Genomic DNA, 21,961 nt, shown 5'->3' with positions numbered 1-21,961 from the left:
CCGACCATGGGTACTGAACCAAGACAGCGCTACCTCTGGCCGGCCCTGGGTACTGCACCAGGACAGCGCTGCCTCTGGGTAATGAACCGGGACAGCGCTGCCTCTGGCCGGCCCTGAGTACTGCACCAGGACAGCGCTGCCTCTGGCCGCCCCTTGGTACTGCATCGGGACAGCGCTGCCTCTGACCGACCCTTGGTACTGCACCAGCACAGCGCCGCCTCTGGCCGACAATGGGTACTGCGCCACATCTGGCCAACCCTGGGTACTAAACCGGGATAGCGCTGCCTCTGGCCGACCCTGGGTGTTGCACCAGGAAGCCTCTCCCTGGGCCAGGAGACCTAACGCTACAGCTATGGTTAAATACATCATCCAGCTAGCATCACATTGCTATCCAAGTTGCAATTACCTTCACTGTACAAAAAAACCACAGAACTTTGGTTATTTTATCATTTATTTTGTTAATCTTGTTAACTTTAATTAATTATATAATTACATTTAACTAAGAATTGTAACATTTAACATAACATTTAATGCTCACCAGCTTCCGCAAAAGACTCAAAACTCACCTGTTCAGAGTTCATCTCGACTCTGCATAGAAACCAATGCACAGCCACCATTGAATGTTGTACGGCCTGGCACTTGTACATTGCACTTATTCAAGGTACTTAACTGTAGCATCTACAGTAGCTGCTATCTTTGCTTTAAACGGGGAATGGGTTAGCCTAGCGATTGTAATACTTGCACTTGGTTCTATGAACATCTTTACTGTACCGACAGCGATACATTGTTTCACTTCTTATGATAAATGTACTTATTGTAACAAATGCACTTATTGTAAGTCGCTTTGGATAAAAGCGTCTGCTAAATGCCCTAAATGTAAATGTAAATAAAAAAGACCACCCATACCATCATCTATATTAATGTTTATTAAAAATCCAGTGTAATCATTTCTATCAAATCAAGAATTTCAATATACTATTCTTTAACCAAGCCAAGAGAAATATCAATAATAAATGATTAGTATCCCTTTAAATTTGATTACCTTTACTAATACAAATAACCAAACCAAATATGTACCAATACTTGACACAAGGATAAAAGTTGAGTTTATTTGGCCCCAAGCTGCAAGCTGATTAAGTTTCATGTGGATACAAACCCTTCCTACTACTGACTAGCTTAAAAATGTCCAAACATCATCATCATCTACATTCCCCATCTTAAGCAAGAGCTTCAAAGTTAGCCAACGATCCATAGCTAGCGAGCTACCCCAGCCCGTGTGTCTGGTCCAGACACACAAGCTCTACATTCAGCACCAAGAGTATCTTATCTTATAATATGATTTATCTACCACGTCCGTAAAGCAAGAGACAGACATTCTCTAGAAGCGTGCAAGAAACCAAGCAATCAGGAGTGGAAGTCTTGAATGTAACAAGACGCCCCAGGAGGTTGTGATCGGGACTCAGATCAAACTGGAAGCTTCTCCTGACTGGAGCTGGAACCATCGCTGGAACCAGAGCTGATACCAGAGGATGAACCAGAGCCGGCATCAGAGCCGGGACCTGTGAGATACAACAGTGAAAGATCAATGGATCTCCTGTACACATATGATAGTAATAATAAAATAAAACTGTTTCCCACGATTGCTGTGCTTAAGATAGAAAGGACAAAAAAATGAAAAACGGACAACAAGCAAGTACAGCAAGGCAATATATACATTACAAATATGACAAATATCAAGCTTCATAGAGTATTCCTAGATATTAAACTGAGATGGTGGGTGTACCTTTCACGCAACAATACAGTACGATGCGATACGTTATCGTGACGTAGATTGGTAGTAAACTGGGATGCTATGTATACCTTTGAGGAGCTTCTTATCTTCTTCATTGTTTCCTTGAAGCTTCGGCACGTTTTGAACTACAATACAAAATACAGTACAGTGCGTTACAATGCTGATGTTAAACTATCTGTAATACCAGGTTATTAACGTTAAACTATCCGTAATACCAGGTTATTAACGTTAAACTATCCATAATACCTGGTTATTAACGTTAAACTATCCGTAATACCAGGTTATTAACGGTAAACTATCCATAATACCTGGTTATTAACGTTAAACTATCGTAATACCAAGTTATTAATGTTAAACTATCTGTTATAGCAGGTTATTAATGTTAAACCATCCGTAACACCAGGTTATTAACGTTCAACTGTCCGTAAAACCAGGTTATTAACATTAAACTACCCATAATACCAGGTTATTAACATTAAACTATCCATAATATCAGTGTATTAATGTGCTGGAGTCCGACCTGTGAGATACAACAGTTAATAATCAATGGATTTCCTGTACACATATGATAGTAATACCAATTACCAAGAACAGCAAAGCAATACAAACATTACAAATATACATCAATCCATCAGTATTTGTTCAACATGAAAGATAATATCCAATTAGCATCTAGAAATATGAAATAAGCTTGAAGTGAAGGATGCTGGGAGGTGTAGTTCTCGTGTAGTTCATAATAGTCAACAGTCAGACCAGCCAGGTCATGGACATTGGTAGTATTTGTAGTATAAGTTAGGGTAGTAATGGTATTATTTGTAGTGATAGTTAAATGCTACCGTACTGGGTCCTGGTCCTGGTCCTGGTCAACACAACAAATGATGTGTACTTCATAAAGCTGAGTATTCATAGAGGGTAGTGAACTGAGATGGAAGGTGTACCTGTGAGTAGGGTCTTGTGTTCCCCCTGCACGGGCAGGATCGTGAAAACTACAATACAGAGTACAGTACAGTGTGTTACAATGTTGATAAGTTAAACTATCAGTGTATTAATGCTAAACCATGCGTAATATCAGTGTATTGATGTTAAACTATCCGTAATATTAGTGTATTAATGTTAAACTATTCATTATATTAGTGTATTAACATTGAACTATCCAATATTTTAGTGTATTAATGCATTATATTAGGTTATTAACGATATAACAATCTAACTAATATAATACAACTAATATAACAATCCATTATATTAGTGTATTAACATTAGACTATCCGTTATATCAGTGTATTAACGTTAAACTATATTGTGTTACCTTTAACAGCTGGTGTCCTCCTTTTGTAGAAAATCACACCAGTGATAATGGCCACCAGCACCACCAGTACACCAAGAGCAGCCCCGGCAATGAGTCCAATGGAGGTTCCCTCAGTTTCCACGTGGTTATCTAAACACGATCCAACAGAGTCAACATCAGCCGTTGATACTTCCATAGGACTCAGGCTACATCTCGTATCCTACTCATCAGGCAGCGCCAGTAGAATAATGATACTTCTTATCTAGTCCTCCATACACCCTGACTGCTCCCACAGGTCTGGACGCTGCCCCACCTGCTCAGCAGCTGCCAGAGGAAACCCCAGACTCTGCAAGACTCTTACCCCGCAAGGCTCTTACCCCGCAAGACTCTTACCCCGCAAGACTCTTACCCCGCAAGACTCTTACCCCACAAGACTCTTACCCCACAAGACTCTTACCCCACAAGACTCTTACAAGACTCTTACCCCGCAAGACTCTTACCCCGCAAGACTCTTACCCCGCAAGACTCTTACCCCACAAGACTCTTACAAGACTCTTAACCCACAAGACTCTTACCCCGCAAGACTCTTACCCCACAAGACTCTTACAAGACTCTTACCCCGCAAGACTCTTACCCCACAAGACTCTTACAAGACTCTTACCCCGCAAGACTCTTACCCCACAAGACTCTTACAAGACTCTTACCCCGCAAGACTCTTACCCCGCAAGACTCTTACCCCACAAGACTCTTACAAGACTCTTACCCCGCAAGACTCTTACCCCGCAAGACTCTTACCCCGCAAGACTCTTACCCCACAAGACTCTTACCCCACAAGACTCTTACCCCACCAGACTCTTACCCTACAAGACTCTTACCCCACCAGACTCTTACCCCACTCTTTAAACACAGAGATTTGGCTTGCAGGGTGCTGGACTTCACAGGTGTACTTGGCCATGTCGTCCCCAGGAATCATCACCCACATCTTGATCTGGTGGGTCCCGTCCCCGTTAGGACGGACCCCCGTGGACTGCAGACCATCCAAGCGGTCCACCAAATGGTTGTCCCTCTTGATCTCCATAGTGATCCCCTTGGGGTAGAAGCCTGTGGCCAGGCAGCTGAGCTTCAGGTTGTTCTTGTATGGCTTGGCGGATATGTAAACTTCCGGTCGCGCTGTGGAGAGAAACACAATTATCATTTGGATCCAGGAAGCCAGGTTTTGGGTTCCCCATGGTCCGATTGGCGTTAGACTGACGTAGTGGTCCAAAGACCTAAGGTCCACGATCCTAAAGGCTGCTGCAGGCTGCGATATTTTGACAACCCGCGTGTAAATCGGTTGGCCGATTTTATCAGTCGATGTTGGCCTTTATCAGTATCGGCGAAAGTTTTTGCCGATATGAAAACTTTAGAAATGTAAATATATATATATATATATATCAGCTGATATCTGTTATCGTTTTCTCCCTAATATCGGTATCGGCATCCGCCCCTAAATTCCAGTATGGATCGGGCTCTGGTACTCTGTGATGTCAGATTACAGCTGAGGGGGACGGTTCCACACTTACAGGCCTTAATATTGGCGTCCTTCCTGTATTTGAGGAAGGTTTCCAGCCACCGGATACACTCGTTGTGCAGGTAGCCGTCGGTGTAGTCGTTGAGCTGCTGGATGCCGTCCCACTTGCGCTTGGTCGGTATGGCTTCGTTCATGGGGGCGACCCACTGCTTGTGATCGCTGTCGAAGGACAGGAAGTCGTCTCCGTCATAGCTGTACTGGTCAATCCCGCTGACCTTCTTCTCAGCGGCTTCAGTGTTTACCTGACATCCATGTCTCCACTGGAGAACGTGGTTATCTGAGAGAGAGAGAGAGAGAGAGAGAGAGAGAGAGAGAGAGAGAGAGAGATTGTTAGACAGCCAGCCAACCAGACAGAGAGCCAGACAGACAGGCAGGTAGACAGGCAGACAGACAGGTAAACAACTGACAGCCAGCCAACCAACCAGACAGACAGACAGACAGAGCACCTGTGTCGTTCTTCCTCAGGCGGTCGGTGAGGATTTTGAGGTTGACCTTGAACCACTGCTGTTTGGTCTGCCGGGAGCTGGTGCCCTTGTCCCAGTATTCCTGGTCCAGACGCTTCCTCATCCAGTCCTCCTTGGGCACCTTCACCTGGGAGTCGCTGTCAAAGTAGTCGATGGGCCGGCCGTCCAGCAGGCCTATGGCTGAGAACTCGTGGATGCCGGGCAGGCCGACGGGCCGGGTGAAGGCCGTGTAGATGTAGGTCAGCGAGTGGATTTCTGTGAGGAGCAGGGTTCAACAGCACTGAAGGGATCAGACGAGTCACCCGAACCCCCTGGGCCTCAGTGTCCCCGGTACTCTGCTACGCTTTCTCTTTGATTGGATATTTTGCACTCTTAAGCATATCATGATATTTAAGGAATTTGTGTAAATCCACAACACGATAATACAATGTTATCATATTTCACAGCCTCTTACTGACACAGCCTCTTACTGACACAGCCTCTAATGACTGACGCAGCCTCTAATGACTGCCACAGCCTCTAATGACTGACACAGCCTCTAATGACTGACACAGCCTCTTACTGACATAGCCTCTAATGACTGACACAGCCTCTTACTGACACAGCCTCTAATGACTGACACAGCCTCTAATGACTGACACAGCCTCTAATGACTGACACATCCTCTTACTGACACAGCCTCTAATGACTGACACAGCCTCTTACTGACACAGCTTCTAATGACTGACACAGCCTCTTACTGACACAGCCTCTTACTGACACAGCCTCTAATGACTGACACAGCCTCTTACTGACACAGCATCTAATGACTGACACAGCCTCTAATGACTGACACAGCCTCTTACTGACACAGCATCTAATGACTGACACAGCCTCTAATGACTGACACAGCCTCTTACAGACACAGCCTCTTACAGACACAGCCTATTACTGACACAGCCTCTAATGACTGACACAGCCTCTAATGACTGACACATCCTCTTACTGACACAGCCTCTAATGACTGACACAGCCTCTTACTGACACAGCCTCTAATGACTGACACAGCCTCTTACTGACACAGCCTCTAATGACTGACACAGCCTCTTACAGACACAGCCTCTAATGACTGACACAGCCTCTAATGACTGACACAGCCTCTTACTGACACAGCCTCTTACTGACACAGCCTCTTACAGACACAGCCTATTACTGACACAGCCTCTAATGACTGACACAGCCTCTAATGACTGACACAGCCTCTTACTGACACAGCCTCTTACTGACACAGCCTCTTACAGACACAGCCTCTTACTGACACAGCCTCTAATGACTGACACAGCCTCTTACTGACACAGCATCTAATGACTGACACAGCCTCTAATGACTGACACAGCCTCTTACTGACACAGCATCTAATGACTGACACAGCCTCTAATGACTGACACAGCCTCTTACTGACACAGCCTCTAATGACTGACACAGCCTCTAATGACTGACACAGCCTCTTACTGACACAGCTTCTAATGACTGACACAGCCTCTTACTGACACAGCCTCTTACTGACACAGCCTCTAATGACTGACACAGCCTCTTACTGACACAGCATCTAATGACTGACACAGCCTCTAATGACTGACACAGCCTCTTACTGACACAGCCTCTAATGACTGACACAGCCTCTAATGACTGACACAGCCTCTAATGACTGACACAGCCTCTTACTGACACAGCCTCTAATGACTGACACAGCCTCTTACTGACACAGCCTCTAATGACTGACACAGCCTCTTACTGACACAGCCTCTAATGACTGACACAGCCTCTAATGACTGACACAGCCTCTTACAGACACAGCCTCTAATGACTGACACAGCCTCTAATGACTGACACAGCCTCTTACTGACACAGCCTCTTACAGACACAGCCTCTTACTGACACAGCCTCTTACAGACACAGCCTATTACTGACACAGCCTCTAATGACTGACACAGCCTCTAATGACTGACACAGCCTCTTACTGACACAGCCTCTTACTGACACAGCCTCTTACAGACACAGCCTATTACTGACACAGCCTCTAATGACTGACACAGCCTCTAATGACTGACACAGCCTTTACTGACACAGCCTCTTACTGACACAGCCTCTTACTGACACAGCCTCTAATGACTGACACAGCCTCTAATGACTGACACAGCCTCTAATGACTGACACAGCCTCTTATTTCAACACCACCCGCTGGGAGGGCCCAGGTGATGGACTTTGTTGTTGACGAGATGCCACAGTCCTACCAACACAAAGCGTGTTGTGAATGGTATGCAGGCCTACTGTGATACCATCATTAACCACGGCCCCACCCTCACTGAGGAAATATGACAACGATGTCGTCCACGCACACACATAACACACACTGATCTTCAGAGTCAACAGGTTGAGGTGGTTTACCACACACGCACGCACACACACACACACCTATAGGGGTAATATATTTGATATGACGTAAACTATTGGAAACATAAGGCTAGATAATAACAATAATAATAATAATGAGGATACTACTTAATGGAATAACACCAAGAGGCTGTGTCTCTTTAAAAACATTTGTCTCAAGGACAATTTTAACTTTAAATTAAACGTGTATTGGTAATAGTATAGCTAGTTTCTGGTCTATTCTAATGGTATTGGTATAACTAGTTACTGGTCTATTCTAATGGTATTGGTATAACTATTCACTGGTCTATTCTGGAATCGTGATAACTAGTTATTGGTAAATTCTAATGGTATTGTTATAAAGTAGTTACTGGTCTATTCTAATGGTATTGGCATAACTAGTTATTGGTCTATTCTAATGGTATTGGCATTAACTAGTAACTGTTCTCTATTCTAATTGTATCGCGATAACTAGTTGCTTGTAAACAAATACACGGAAACGTTGATCTGCGGTATTTCTAGATAAAAAGCACTAGGACCTTTACAAATTTCAGAACGTCATTTTTAATAGTTTTATGAGCTGCGAGAGGTAAAATATGAATATATATATTTATGTAAAATATATATAATATGAGTTGTTGTAACTGCGTCATTGTCCATTACTTCCTGCATCTCGTCTGACTAATCGGAGCCCGCCGTGCGTGTTGCCAGGCAGACTCTCTGTGAGTTACAAGAACACAGGCCACTACTTCACACCATCTACGGCCGTCAAACCAACGTTAATACATACACACAAAGTATGTAATAACCCGTTTTTTAATCTCTATCTGTAAATAAAGCACTCAAACAGATCCGTCGCCAAAAAATAGTTTTTCTTTACTTTCGCTTTCGCGGATTAGTCGGAATAAAACCTTTTTTTTACCTGCGTTCACGGTCCAAACTCCCCAGAGCAGAACCAGCGTCGACACGGACCACATCTTGATGATTTCAACCCCTGTATACGGTTCTCTCGGGTATCGGAGTCCGGTATTAGCGCCGCTGCTCGTGTTTATGCTGCCGTGGCTATCAAACTGAGAATTAACCCCCGTCCTCCCAGTGTTGCCAACTCTTCAGTAAGGAAAGTAGCTATTGGCTCTCCTAAAAGTCGCTAGAAGTCTCTAAATGACGTTTCGCCTAATTTGCATAACCAGAAGTAAAAAAAAAATACAAATTAACTTCTCAGTTTTTTTCTTTTTTTTTGAATGTCACAATTCCAACCTCCTTTATCCGGGCTTGGGACCGGCAAAAGTGACCAAAAAGGGACACTGTGGCGGAGTTACTTAGGTTGGTTGTTTTTGTTCGTTTTTTTTATTTATATTATTTCTTTCAATTTTTGTTTTAATTTAGTTTGGTTTCGTTTTTAACTTTATGGTCCACTTAGGAGCCTAACAAGTCACAGTAAAACATTAACATTTTTAAACATCATTTTTATTTGTATACAATATACATTAACAATCTAAATGGACCCACTCTTGCAGAGTTAGTCCTTCTAAAGTTTTTTTTAAATTGTTTTTATTCTTTTATTTTATTTTAATGCCAGTGTCAATTATGGGAAGCATAACAGTGTATCAGAAGCTGAAACTGAGCCAAAAAGATGTGCTCCCTGCAAACTGTTTGGCCCATATTCTGCATAATGCAACCAGATATGCAGCAAGCAGCCTTGATGTTGATGTGGAAAATGCTGTGCTGAATTATTATTTTATTTAGACAAAGAAAATATTACATTCTCCCGCCCTGACTGTACGTCAGGGGGCGGGATCAGTCGTCGGCGGCTTGCTGGCCGGGACGCGGATTCATTTGCAGCCCGGATGCCGAGGCGTGTACGTCTCCTGTTAGCTCCTGCTAACAGAGCAGCTGGGAGGGTCTGGGCTGGCAGTGAGTGTTTTGAGACGTGGGAGGGGCCGCGCAGGCACCCGCTGCTCGTTGTGAAGAGGTAATAACGATACGTGCTTTCTCCTCGAAAAGTCGCCAAGTCACCAATTACAGCAGAAAAAGGAGCTAGATTTGTCGCTTGTCGCTGTTTTGAAAAAAGGTCGCCAAAGGGGTCTGAAAAGTCGCTAAATATAGCGACAAAATCGCTAAATTGGCAACACTGCGTCTCCCCTCGCGCCGAGAGGAAACTGCACCGTTTCCGGACTGCCCTGTGACTGCCCTCGCGCAGCAGACACACGCCAATGTAGTTGCGTATATACCTGTATGTCATGTCTATATATTTTAAATAAATATGTAGTAGCTAAATAACTAAGTAGACTAATGATTATTTGATGTTTATGATTAAATAATTATTAACTTTATAGGCTGAGGTATTATTCATTTCTAAACTCCAATGAAATCGAGTCTTGATACACCTCCAGCAGACACGTAACAATGTTATTGTGTTAACTTCGAGACACTTTATCGTCTCCCCCTCAGCTTTGGTGAGGTGTCCCACGGTGTCCCACACCAACACACACCTGCTGCTCCCTACGTTAGTAAGGAGAGCTGCGTTGTCCTTGACGCGTGAGTGCTGGAGGAGTCTTTACACGTCGCTTATGTCCTTGGCTTCACTTCTGGACGTCTCAGGTCGACAGATTTGAGATTCATCCTGCTGGATGGATTGGAAAAACGTTGACCATAAAGTACATTTGCTTTATAATAAAACTCAGATCCATTCCAAAGTCCATTTATAACCTGCTGAACTGATAAGAGAACAACTCTGTAGAGTTGGGCTATTAATGGACTGCAGCCGCATTATAAACGACTAACAAATGTTCACAAAGTAAGTTCTGTATGTGGTTTGTCAACTCAAACTGAGTCAACTTAAGGTTCGACAGAGCCTGTTAGGGTGAGTTTACACAAGAACGCATTTATTTTTCTTGCGAAGCCACCGGAGAATTGTGCGTATGTACGCAGGCGCGTTGATCCGCTCCGTTCGAACCAGCTTCCACTGTGGAGGGAACACTGGAATGAGTCATTTTGTCACGTTTGTCGAACAGAGTTAAATCCTTATTCATTGAGGAGATGCAGATTCGTACATGAAGGCATTTACATTTGTAAGGTTATATATAAGGTTTTATTTTTACAGTGATCGTTTTAGACATGGATGATCCACTCGTAGTTGCTGCGTTGCATATATATATATATATATATATATATATATATATATATATATATATATATATATATATATATATATATATATTGCTGCTCACGTCCAGTCATCTACTGAATCCATCTTAATGTATTCCTCCCCACTGTTCTACTGTCAATAATGTTCATACTGCATCCATCATTATATATTCCTCTACCTGTGTACATACTCCGCACTTTACTGCTTTTCTTTGTACTTCTGGTTGGAAGCTAAACTCCATTTCGCTGTATCAGCACTTGTACAATAGTAGTGTAATAGTGTAAGCATTCTTGTTAAATAAAAGTAGACTACTCACATGTTCAGAAGTGCACACAAGAAGAGAGGCCAGGCGGGTTTGGGTTTTTCCAATGTAGTAGTAGTAGTAGTAGTAGTAGTAGTAGTAGTAGTAGTTGAACGCTGTTCAAAACAGCAAATCAAACGTCGGACTGTCAGAGCTGTTCGCTGGTTATATAGGGGAATGGGAGTGACATGGGAGTCGTCACATCACGTGACCTGCGGTGATCGTCACCGCAGTCACCGCCAGCTAGGAGGAGCCGGGAAGCGAACTAGCAACCCAGTCACCCAGCCAACCCGCCCTACCTCCTGAGCTACTGCCGCTCCATGTTTGAGTAAAGCCAAATCGTTTAAGGCGTTAAGAAATGTTAAAGGAGTGTGTGTGTGTGTGTGTGTGTGTGTGTGCGTGTGCGTGTGTGTGTGTGTGTGTATACACTTCTTGGGAAAGTGTGTTATTGACGTTATTCTTTCACATCTTGTTTATCGACATAAGCTCCCAGAACGAAAAGGGTCATACCGCTTGACTCTGGAGTCTCAGCTTTCATATGACCCATCGTCTGTGTAGATAGCACGACGTGAAACACGCAGGTAATACACCCCTTGACTGCTTGGCGGCTCATTCTGCTCATTCATTGAGTGTGATGTCTCTGTGTGCATGAAACTTGATTGTGATATATCAATATATAGAAGGCAAACAATTCCAAAACTATCTTCGAGTATATAAAGTCAGCCAGGGCCGTGCAGGGACCTTTTGAGGGGCAGGGGCTCTGATTCAAAAAACGGCACATGAAACAAGATTTGTTAAAAATATATGTAATCTTTATTTTAAATAATGAATTACCCTTGTTCAAACAAAATGTATTGAGTAATCGTACATACAATCTCACGTAGTAGTAACTATCAGAGATCGGACATAGTCACTGTTAGGCAAGTCCCAAGTAAGTCCCAAGTCGTAGCAGTCAAGTCTTAGTCGAGTCCCAAGTCAAGACAGGGAAAGGCAAGTCGAGTCCAAGTCAAATTCACACCGAAGCCAAGTCAAGTCCAAGACCCAAACTTTTTCAAGTCTTGAACAAGTCACCATGTATTTTTACTTAAAGGTCCCATGGCATGCTACTTTATGGATGCTTTAATCTAAGTATTAATGGGCCCATAACACAGTAATCGAAGAAGTTCCCGAAATTCAGCCATTGTGCAGAGTTACAGCCACTCCGAGCCAGTCACACATTGAGCTTTCCCCAAATGTGCTGTTTCGGTGTCTGTAGCTTTAATGCAAATGAGGAGAGAGGCGGGTCAAGGAGGAGGGTTGGGGTGTGGCCCTGAGTAGCTTGTGAGCACGGTAACATGCAGTAGTATTTACAGTGGATGTATCGCAATGGCTCATACAAAACACAGTCGTTCAAGCTCTCCAGTTTGACCCAGAATCGGATCCGGATGGCGAAGCACCTGAAGAAGTTAATACTCAGTGGCAGTGGCGATTTTAGCCTGAAATTTCTGGTGGGGCAAATTTATATGACGTCATATTACGTCACAAAAATAGAGGTAGCTGATTATTATAACAGTAGGTTACGTATATAGACCAGTCAGGTATACTATGGGCTGCATTTTGAGTGCCAGCAGGGAGCACATCCTAGACATCCTATTTCAAATACATTTCACATGCTTTAGCGCTCAGTACGACACAAAGATGTTGCCTATAATAATAATAATAATATTGCATTATATTTTAAATGCACTATTCGTTCCAAAGAATCTCAGAGCGCCAACATGGTACACACTATAATATAGCATTAAAGTAAAACAATTAGACAGACACATAGCTTCAATAACTTCCATAATTTATTAAACAAAAAAGACGATCTCCTTCAGCTCAAAAAAAAAAAAAAAAAGGTTTTGACTCACCAATGCCGATCACTTAAAAAGGAAGTTGGCTCGACGGTTCTTTGCTTGAGCAAACCTCTCGATTACTTTGTCGTTAAAATCCAGCAGTCCATTAATGAAGGTGTTTTCAATAGAAAGCATGGAGAGGGCGTTCAGTCTCTTCTGTCCCATCGTGTTCCTAGTGAAAGTCTTTATCCTTTTCAGCGTTGAAAAGTTCCTCTCAGACTCCGCAGACGTCATGGGGGTTGTGATGATGATGCTGAGTAGAGTGCAGGTTTCAGACAAGGCCTCTTGCAGGTTGTTGTCGTGAATGGCCTTGAACAGCAACAGTGCAGATTTCCCTGTGTGCAGCTCAGTGTGTCCGTAAAAAAGAGTCAGCTCAGTTTGCAGCTTCCCCTCGTTCATCAGAGCTGTGGGCCAGAGCTTGATAGCACAGGCGAGATGGGCCTCCGGGAATGACTTAACAAACTTTGGGAACAGTGTGCAGTCCACCAGTTGTACGGCAATAAGATGGTCACTCTGTGAGAACCGGTCCTCCACTTGCGCAATCATCGTATCACAGGCCTCCTTCATCACGGCAGGCGTATTTGTTTTCCTGCGCTTTGATGTGCCCGGCTCCTCACTGGCTTGGTTACCAATCTCATCTGCTTTCTCTCTGATTTCTTTCACGTGCACTTTGAAATTCTCCACTGCACGATTCACCCCAGATGCGTCAATCTCTCTTTTCTGTAGTATGCCATACAAAATATCCACTTCTGGCATAACTCTGGCAAAGAACTCCAGCAGCTGGAGAAACGTACGGTCCCGCAGGTGAATGGAGAGGCCGAATGCCTCGCTGATGGACACCTTGTCCCATCCTGGTTTAGTGCGAATGTTATCCAGGCACTCCAGTATATCTTCGCGAGTTTCCCATACCACATTCACGGTCCTGCTTTTAAAATTCTATCGGGTGCCGGGTGGCCGCGGGATCCGCCTGTCCGATGTCTCTGCCAGAGCAGCCGTTCTTTTCGGTGAGGTGGAGAAGAACGTGGCAAATCCAGACAGATCAGCAAAGAACAGCTTCAGCTCACTGATCCTGGATGCACATACTTGCTGCAGAGTTAGGTTCAGCTGGTGTGCCTAGCAATGTACAAATATTGCGTTTTTGTAGCTTTCCTTAATAAGTACTTGCACGCCGCCTACACTGCCACGCATAACCGCTGCCCCGTCATAGGTTTGGGCTATGAGCTTGTCAGTCAGTCCCAGTGGGTCGAGGACATGTTTCATAGCAGTAGAAAGGCCAATGGCAGTTTTGTCCTTCACTTCAATGAACTCAAGAAACCACTCTGTGACGCTGCTGTCCACCATGTATCTCAGGACTATGACCATTTACGATTTGCATGAGGCATCAGTGGTCTCATCCGCCTGGACAGCTACAAACTGGGTGTCCCGCAATTGCTTGGCCATCTCAAACCTGTAGACCTCAAACATGCAATCCAGGAGTTCATTCTGAATGGTGCTTGATGTCCCCTTGAACGTAGGCTCCGAATCGTAGTGACGTCTCAGCCTGGTGTCGCCCTCGCACATCGTTTCAAAAATGCACCTAAAAATGCCTGGGTTTACAGAGTCGGCTGACTCATCGTGACCACGCAGACCCTGTTCACACTTCCCACACAGCTTTAGGCACGATATCAGTCTCCCCAGTACATATCGGTTTTCCTCCGCCTGCTTGTTGTGCTCTAAAATGCTCCGCTGATAAGCACTGTCCAGCTGTGCCATGATGTTGACCCGTCCCAATAGTCCCAATTTCATGGCGCAATTGATATGAGCTTTGCTACTTTCATGCTTTACCGTACTTTCCGCCAGATGCTTCAGGTCTTTAAAGCCATCAGTGGTCCAAACTGAGTCTGCGTTAGTGGTATTTCGAAAAAGAAGGCATGGAAAGCAAAACAGTGCTCTTTTTGTTGTGCTCGCAGTTAGCCATGTCTTTGTTTCAAACCACTCCATCTTGAAATTTCGGTTCGTTTTCTCACCAGGCTGGTTCAGAATGAAGTCGTCTGGTCTGTGTGGTCCCAAATGTTTTATTTCTAATTTTTCTTCCTGCGGCAATGTGCTGAATTGCACCCTCAGCAAATAATCTACGTTATTCATTGGTATTCAATAATTTAAAAACTCTTTCAAAATTGTGTAAAATCTACCGATAGCGAACTCTTCTGTAAGTCTCCTGTAACTCCTGATCTCACTCTCACTGTATGTTTTTTTTGCTTAGTCTCGGGGTAGAGAGTTCTCGCGGGTTTCGCATTATCCCAGTCTACATTACGTAGAATACGTAGATTACGCAGTTAACGTCTAGGGGCAAATTTGAAATTGCCCCTAGCCTCAATGTTAACTTTGGCCGGTGTGGTTCGCGCTCATTGGTGTTTCTATGGTAACGGTGGGGCAGCGTGGGTCTTTGCCCCTCCGGAAACAGGAAACGGAAATATAGACATAACGTTCATTCAAGCAAGCACACAGGCAGTAGAACACACGAATCAAATTACTACAAAACAAGGCAATAATGCTTGTGAGTCAAGTTTATTCACACAAATATGTACGCTACTTTGCAACACTGGGTCTCCCCTCGCGCCAAGAGGAAACAGCCCTAATATAAAAATATTAGGGCTGTCAATAGATTAAAAATTTTAATCGGATTAATCACAGGGTAGCTGTGGATTAATCACGATTAATCACGATTAATTGCCATTCATAAATATGCCCGGAATTTCTGAATTTCTCTGTATATTGTTGTAGGAACGGAAAGATAAATGACAGAAAGTGGATATATAGGCATTTAGCATGTTCTTTTATTCATGAAAGAATCCAGATGATGGTGTTATTAATAATGAAAAATAAAATCGAACTTAAACATACCACACCATATTTCAATTTTTGTTTTGTGCCAGTCTCTTTGCAATGCCTATGAGCATATAACATTTTTTTTTTATTTTTTTAATCAAACTTAAAGATAACAGTCATCCCAAACGTTATGGGCATCTTAGCCATTGCTAAGTTTAGAATGGTTAAACATTGGTTGAACATTTTCCCTTTTTTAAATTAACAAACTACCACACCTTCGTACAATAAAATGTGTCTCTTGGCTATTCTTCTTTTAGCCAGTTGCTGAGGCAAACTAACTGGCTGACATTTTCTGAAAGTAAGGCTGACCGTTTCTTTTGCACGATGTGGCCTGCCACTGAGAAGAGTCTTTCACATGGAACTGTGGATTCAGGAGTCGCTAGATATTTGCGAGCCAGCAGGGCCAGCTTGTCATGGGCTCCTGAATGAGCAGACCACAACTGCAATGGACAGTCCTCCATACTAATGCAGGGCTCTGCCCTGTACCTGTGTATGTCTCTGCCAGGCTGCACCTCCTCATCAGAATCTGAATCTGAGCACATTTGTAGGAGCAGGCTCATTTTCTTCTTGGGTGGCCCATCTTCAGAAGTCTGTGGAGACCTTCTTGGTGATTGTTCATGCAGCATGCCTCCCAGTGTGGTCCACACCTCTTCTCTTTCACTCTTGGGCAGGGTCTTCAAGTCTTTAAAGCGTGGATCCAGGGCCGTTGCAAGCTTGAGCCATATGTTGTTGGTCTTTTCTTGGCGGGAGGCTAGGTCTTCTTTGAATGCCGTCTTAAATCGCACCACATATGCAGGGTCCTCATCAGAGACCTCCATTACACGACGCAAGTGGCAGAGGGCAGGCAGTACAACAGAGCAGGATACATAGGCCTCCCCACCCAGGATCTCAGTTACATACCTGCAGTTGAATGAAACACACACACACACACACACACACACACACACACACACACACACACACACACACACACACACACACACACACATCATTTAGTGATTACAACAGAAGTTGGTAGTTTACAAAAAGGTAACATATAATTTCAATTTAATTAATTACATTTTATTTCAAACTATAGGCCTATTAATAATTAATATGTGGATTACTTACCGACAGGGCTCTAGAAGAGTCTCAAGTCTTTGCACCTTGTCCCATTCTGGTGGTGTCAGCATAATGAGTTTGTGCTGCTGTTGGTCCAGGGTTGCTTTTATTGCTGCTTGATTGCGGTTCAGACGCTTGACCATATCCACCGTCGAATTCCAACGTGTTGGAACGTCCTGGACCAGCGGCTCCTGCTTCTGTCCAAGGGCAGCTTGTTGTGCTTGAAGCTCCGCGGTGTTTGCCGGACTGTGTTTGAAGTGGCCCACAATTTTGCGAGACTTGGACAATGCACGCACAAATCCGCTGTCAGAGAGGCTCACCGTGATGCTTCTCTGTAGGATGTGAGCTATGCAAGGCATGTGCTCAATTGTCAAAAGTCTAGCCGCAGCGATCATATTGCGTGCGCTGTCGGTCCCTATAGTTGTGACTTTTCCTTCTATTTCCCACTTGCGCGCTACTGTTAGGAACTGCTCTGCACATGCTTCTGCAAAGTGACGCTCTTCTGTTTTCATTGTAGTTAGCGCAAACGACTTCAGTTCCCATTTTTTAGTGATATGATGTGCAGTTACACCCAGGTAATTGTTGTTACTCACAGAGGTCCAGTGGTCTCCTGTCAGGGTGACATAGTCAGCTACAGCCAAATCCTCTTCTTTCTTTTTCTTTTCCGTTTTGTAGAGGTCGTGGATTTTAGTCACTACTGTGCCTCTTGACGATGGCTTGTAGAATGCGTCGCGTGAAGCAACTTGTAACACTTCCGCGAGGCCCTTGTCCTCGACAATATTAATCAGCCGACAGTCTTTTGCAATCCATTTGGCAATTTTTTGGGTCAAGTTCTCAGAAATAGACTTACTTAATGCACGGCCTTCGGTGAGCGTTGTCTGAACTAAGCCCCCTGGTCTTGCCCCAGAACTTGAAGAGCCGACAAACGCATGCTTAGCGTTGATATGGTACTTTAGGCTGGAAGTGCTTCGGTGAAACGAAAACTCCTTCTTGCAGAGTGTGCAAATCACTGCTTGTTTGTTAAGTGTTCCATCTTTGTTTTTTTTAAATTCAAACTTTCCATCCAAAGGGCCAACAACTTCTTTCGGTTCAGTATCCATCTTGTGTCTCAGTCAAAACTCTAGAGCGGCAAATAGCGGCGGCAAATAGCGGCGGTAAGTGCTGGAGCGGGAAATATTGGGCGGGTCATTTTGCGCATGCGTTAAATAAATTAATGCGTTAATTCCACAAATTAATCACCCTGCGTTAACGCGTTAATTTTGACAGCCCTAAAAAATATATATATAGTTTGCCACGAAGTAGGAATGGATTGAGCCTTCTGCTCAACAGCGCCATCTCGTGGGTCTGGTGGGGCACTGCCCCACCTGCCCCTAATGTAGAAACGCCACTGCTCAGCGGCTACAGCAGGACATCTCCGAATGGTTAGTTTAAAATATTTTTCTGGATACGGTGCTTTAGTTGGTTTGTTTATGTATGCTGTTAGTTATTATCATGTGATAACTCTAGCCTACGTTGTTAGCTTTTCATATTGCTCTGATTTGCTATCGTTCTAGCATCTATATCAGTCATATTTGTAGTTTAGAACAGACTAATCACCGGCTCATTTTTTTCAGAATTCATTTCCACTTATATTGAAGTCATATTACACATAACCCATGATTTTCTTGTGAAGATTTACCGCTAACATCAGCCACCAATATATTAGTCAGACCTCTGCCATTATTACATCTACCTTTATTTTTTGGATAGGTGCCATTGTGGAAAATGTGCGACCATGCCCACAGAAGCGGAGAAAAGTTGCTGCATGGAGATACCTCAGGGAGCACTCGCCACTAAATTGGAAACTACTTTGTCTCTTCATTTGACAAATAATTGTGCTTAAAAATAACACTTACCATTTCAAATTAGGTTACTAGAAGACTACGGGAGGTCAACCAACAGCTGTCATGTATGGCTGACCATCCAGGATTGGAGCCCGTCTGCCTAAATTTCTATTCTATTCAGAATGCCAGCCAAATATACCGAGCTGACTAGGGTCCTCTAAATTTGAGAGGAATACACAAGTAAGTTGTGCTTTGTTACAGAATTTAATAAAATGATAAATAAAGTTGCTGTAAATCTTGTGCCTAATGTTGTCAAGATGTATTTATATCAGAGCTAAAAAAATAACCTTAAATTGTTACAGAACAAGCCATCTATGGGAGCATAGGAATATTTATTTTCATAACACAAAGCAATCAGGTAAAAATCTCTGCAAGACTAAATCTCTGAATCAATTGTTCAGTCGCTACAGGTATCTCTCTTATCGTTCATTTGTGAGCTGTAGCTAAGGCCTCCTGGGTCGCAGAATCCGGGTTGTTATCCCGGCTTGTGTGGTCCTGCTTATCCGCTCGGAGTTCCCTGATCAGGAAGGCCACTATGTTGGTTTTAAACGGCCCCCTGTTTGAATCTTGACACAAGGCTGCCGATGACCGCCTCCTTGTCGGGCTTCTCCTACTGCGATGCAGGGGCCCCTGGGCTCGGGATCTCCAACAGTGCCTCGCTGTATGGTGTAGGGTTGGGAAAGACTTCCTCAAAAACGAGGTCCATCATGACATCAACGTAACCTGTATCATAAAACATATGTTTTCTTTTTAATTGTTAAGGTTTTGTGTTACTGTGTTTTTGTCTTTATTCGATTTTTCATCAAGAGAAATACATTTTAGAAATCCAAAATATGTGTAGTTTGAATTGATTTGAACCCTTACCAAATGTCGCCTGTGTTTTTTCAGGTTTAGTTCTGCACTCTCCCTTCCTAGTCTTTGGAGAGGAGATTTTGAAAACAGGTACAACTTCCTCCGTTATAGCCTGTGGTTGGTCCACATTTTCATTTGAATGCATAGCAGCAGGTAGAGTCTGGAAGTACAAGACAAAACATGTAAATATTGGGAGATATTTTAGGCTACAATTACCAAAAGAATTTGGTAAACAAACTTTCTTTAACCTGCACAGCATTCCAATAAAGGGAAAGGCAACATTATTTGGGGCAAAACGAAGAATAACGCCATGGAAAGCCTCCAAAGATGAAGTTTGGTGGTGGGGGCTCAGTTTTGCAACATCCTTCAGCGCCCTTTTGTTGGTCAGCAACTTCTCCAACTTGTAGAAAGTTGGAGTTGCTGCAGACAATAAGAAAATATTGTATTAGTGTAACCCAGTTGAAATTCGGGTTCTGGTTATTTAAAATAATAAACAATATTATATAAGAGTTTAAAAAGAGAAAAAAGACGTTTGTGAGACGGAGCACCTGCTTGCGATGGAGTACAGTCTTGTTGAAGGCTGATGACATATCAGCAACCCATAAGAGTCAAGATTGTGTCTGGTAAACGAAAGTAAAGTTCAACACGAACTTGAAAACTTGAAAGCTCCACCGGACCGGTTCACATACGACCCGGTCAGTTAATTGAGGGAAGTAGCTGAACAGTGGCCTGCTAACTAACGCAGCTAGCGACGCTACTGCCACGGGGTTTCCGAGGGACCGCACGAGATAGCGGGTGTGACCACGCGGGTGGGCTGACAGGGCTCGGGCGAAGGAAATCACGCGACAAGCAGTGAGGAGCGCCTGTGTCCTTTCCACGGACTTCCTCAGGACTTTCACAGACTTCCACGGACCTTCAAGGACGCCCATCGCGTTTTACCTGGACGTGTGAGTAGCCGACCGAGTTCTCTTGGCTCGGAGGAGCGAAGAGGGCTATTCATCAACAGGCCTGCAACAGGGTTTTCTTTTGTAAAGGATTGTTTTATTTTGTTTCTTTTATGTGCCGGCTTAGTTAGTAATGTTAATTACTTGTAGCCTGTATGGTAATAAGATGTCCGATATGGGATCTGTGACATGCACTTATATTGTTCTCAAATAAGTAAACGTTTTAACTACTTACCCTTTTGTTGGTTGGCTTACTAAATACGTGTAGTGTGGATATTGTGTGTGTTTAGTGGTTAATATTTAATAAGGGTGCTGGTGTTATATGGTTAGCATAATATAGGAAATCAAAACTAATAATTTAAGATTGATTGAAGAACCTAGGGCCCTGCCCTCTTTATTATCGGGTAAAAGGGCTACATTAGAAAACTATTAACCATACAGTAAAGAATATTACACCAATGTCCTATGGTAAATTTCTGAAAGTCACTAAATCACTATGTGTAGTTGTCTGTTTACTGTTTTGACATTTAGCCTGTATATTGGCGAAATACCTGCTTGAAGCCATTTACTCCGGTCATTTGTCTTGCGGATCGCATGCTCGCACTTGGGGTAAATAGGATCTTCATGTATATGTACATCTCGAACATGGTTCAGGATCGAGGTCCACTTTGCAATTCTCTCTTGCCCGGAGGTTGAGCCAGCTGCAGTCCAGTATCTGTGGTTGTTAATGCTCTTCATCCACTTCTTGAGTCTCTTACAGACTTTCTGCATACTGATTGCTAACAGTTTCTTTGAAATTCCTACAATGAGAGCAAAATACTTTCCAATTAGTTAAGATACTCATAAACTGAGCGATTAATCCTGATGACACCAGAGGTCTCTGGTGTCATCAGGGAACCCTCCCCATCCAGGTCACGATTTTGCAGGTCCTAAATATGATGACATTTAAGTGAAACACATGTCACGTTACGCTTGGACCCCCAATCATATTTCAGGAATTATAGTAGTATGCTTGCCTTATGCTAGCCCACAAGTACAGAATACAAAACTTTCAAGATACAAGATTTTCACTGTCCTGTGGAGTGTTGAGGTGTCCCATCGGCCACAGCTGCTCTGGGGTGTGGTTTCTCTCCGTTCTGAGGGGATGGTGATTCCAGCTAGCTACAAAGACCTGAAGTGCTGCTCAAGGGCGAGGCAGAAAGACATGATGCACGCAGAAAAGGTGCATTATGTTTGCCATGTCCAAAACGCCATCTTCCTCGAGCGTGTGAAGCACATCATAAAAGATGCAAGTCACAGCCATCCACATGTCTCGCCACATCCGTTCAATCCTGTAAAAGTACAGATGTCTGTCAGGCATGGGTATTGGCAAAACAACAAAGCTGATTTGTTTAATCAGGGCTGTACCATAGCATATCATATAGATATGTCAATTAAACAACACTTATTTACCAGCCATTA

At 43.6% G+C, this 21,961-nt stretch overlaps 1 protein-coding gene across 1 annotated transcript; it reads right to left on the bottom strand.

The window, feature by feature from the left end:
- Window positions 1–908: 908 nt before the first annotated feature.
- On the bottom strand, window positions 909–8,624 carry LOC307084971 (class I histocompatibility antigen, F10 alpha chain-like). Its single transcript, XM_079749540.1, has 8 exons — window positions 8,449–8,624; window positions 5,097–5,369; window positions 4,643–4,927; window positions 3,972–4,250; window positions 3,102–3,230; window positions 2,731–2,778; window positions 1,861–1,917; window positions 909–1,559 (listed from the first exon to the last, which is right to left on the bottom strand). Exons 1-8 carry the CDS (start codon window positions 8,501–8,503, stop codon window positions 1,465–1,467), a joined length of 1,221 nt encoding a protein of 406 aa, XP_079605666.1. The 5' UTR covers window positions 8,504–8,624; the 3' UTR covers window positions 909–1,464.
- Between the last annotated feature and the right edge of the window lie 13,337 nt (window positions 8,625–21,961).

The sequence above is a fragment of the Pollachius pollachius genome (genome assembly GCF_949987615.1).
Source record: "Pollachius pollachius genome assembly, chromosome: 13".
Classification (NCBI taxonomy): Eukaryota; Metazoa; Chordata; class Actinopteri; order Gadiformes; family Gadidae; genus Pollachius; species Pollachius pollachius.
Note: the sequence above shows the minus strand (reverse complement) of the source record. Positions and strands in the feature narration are given on the sequence as shown.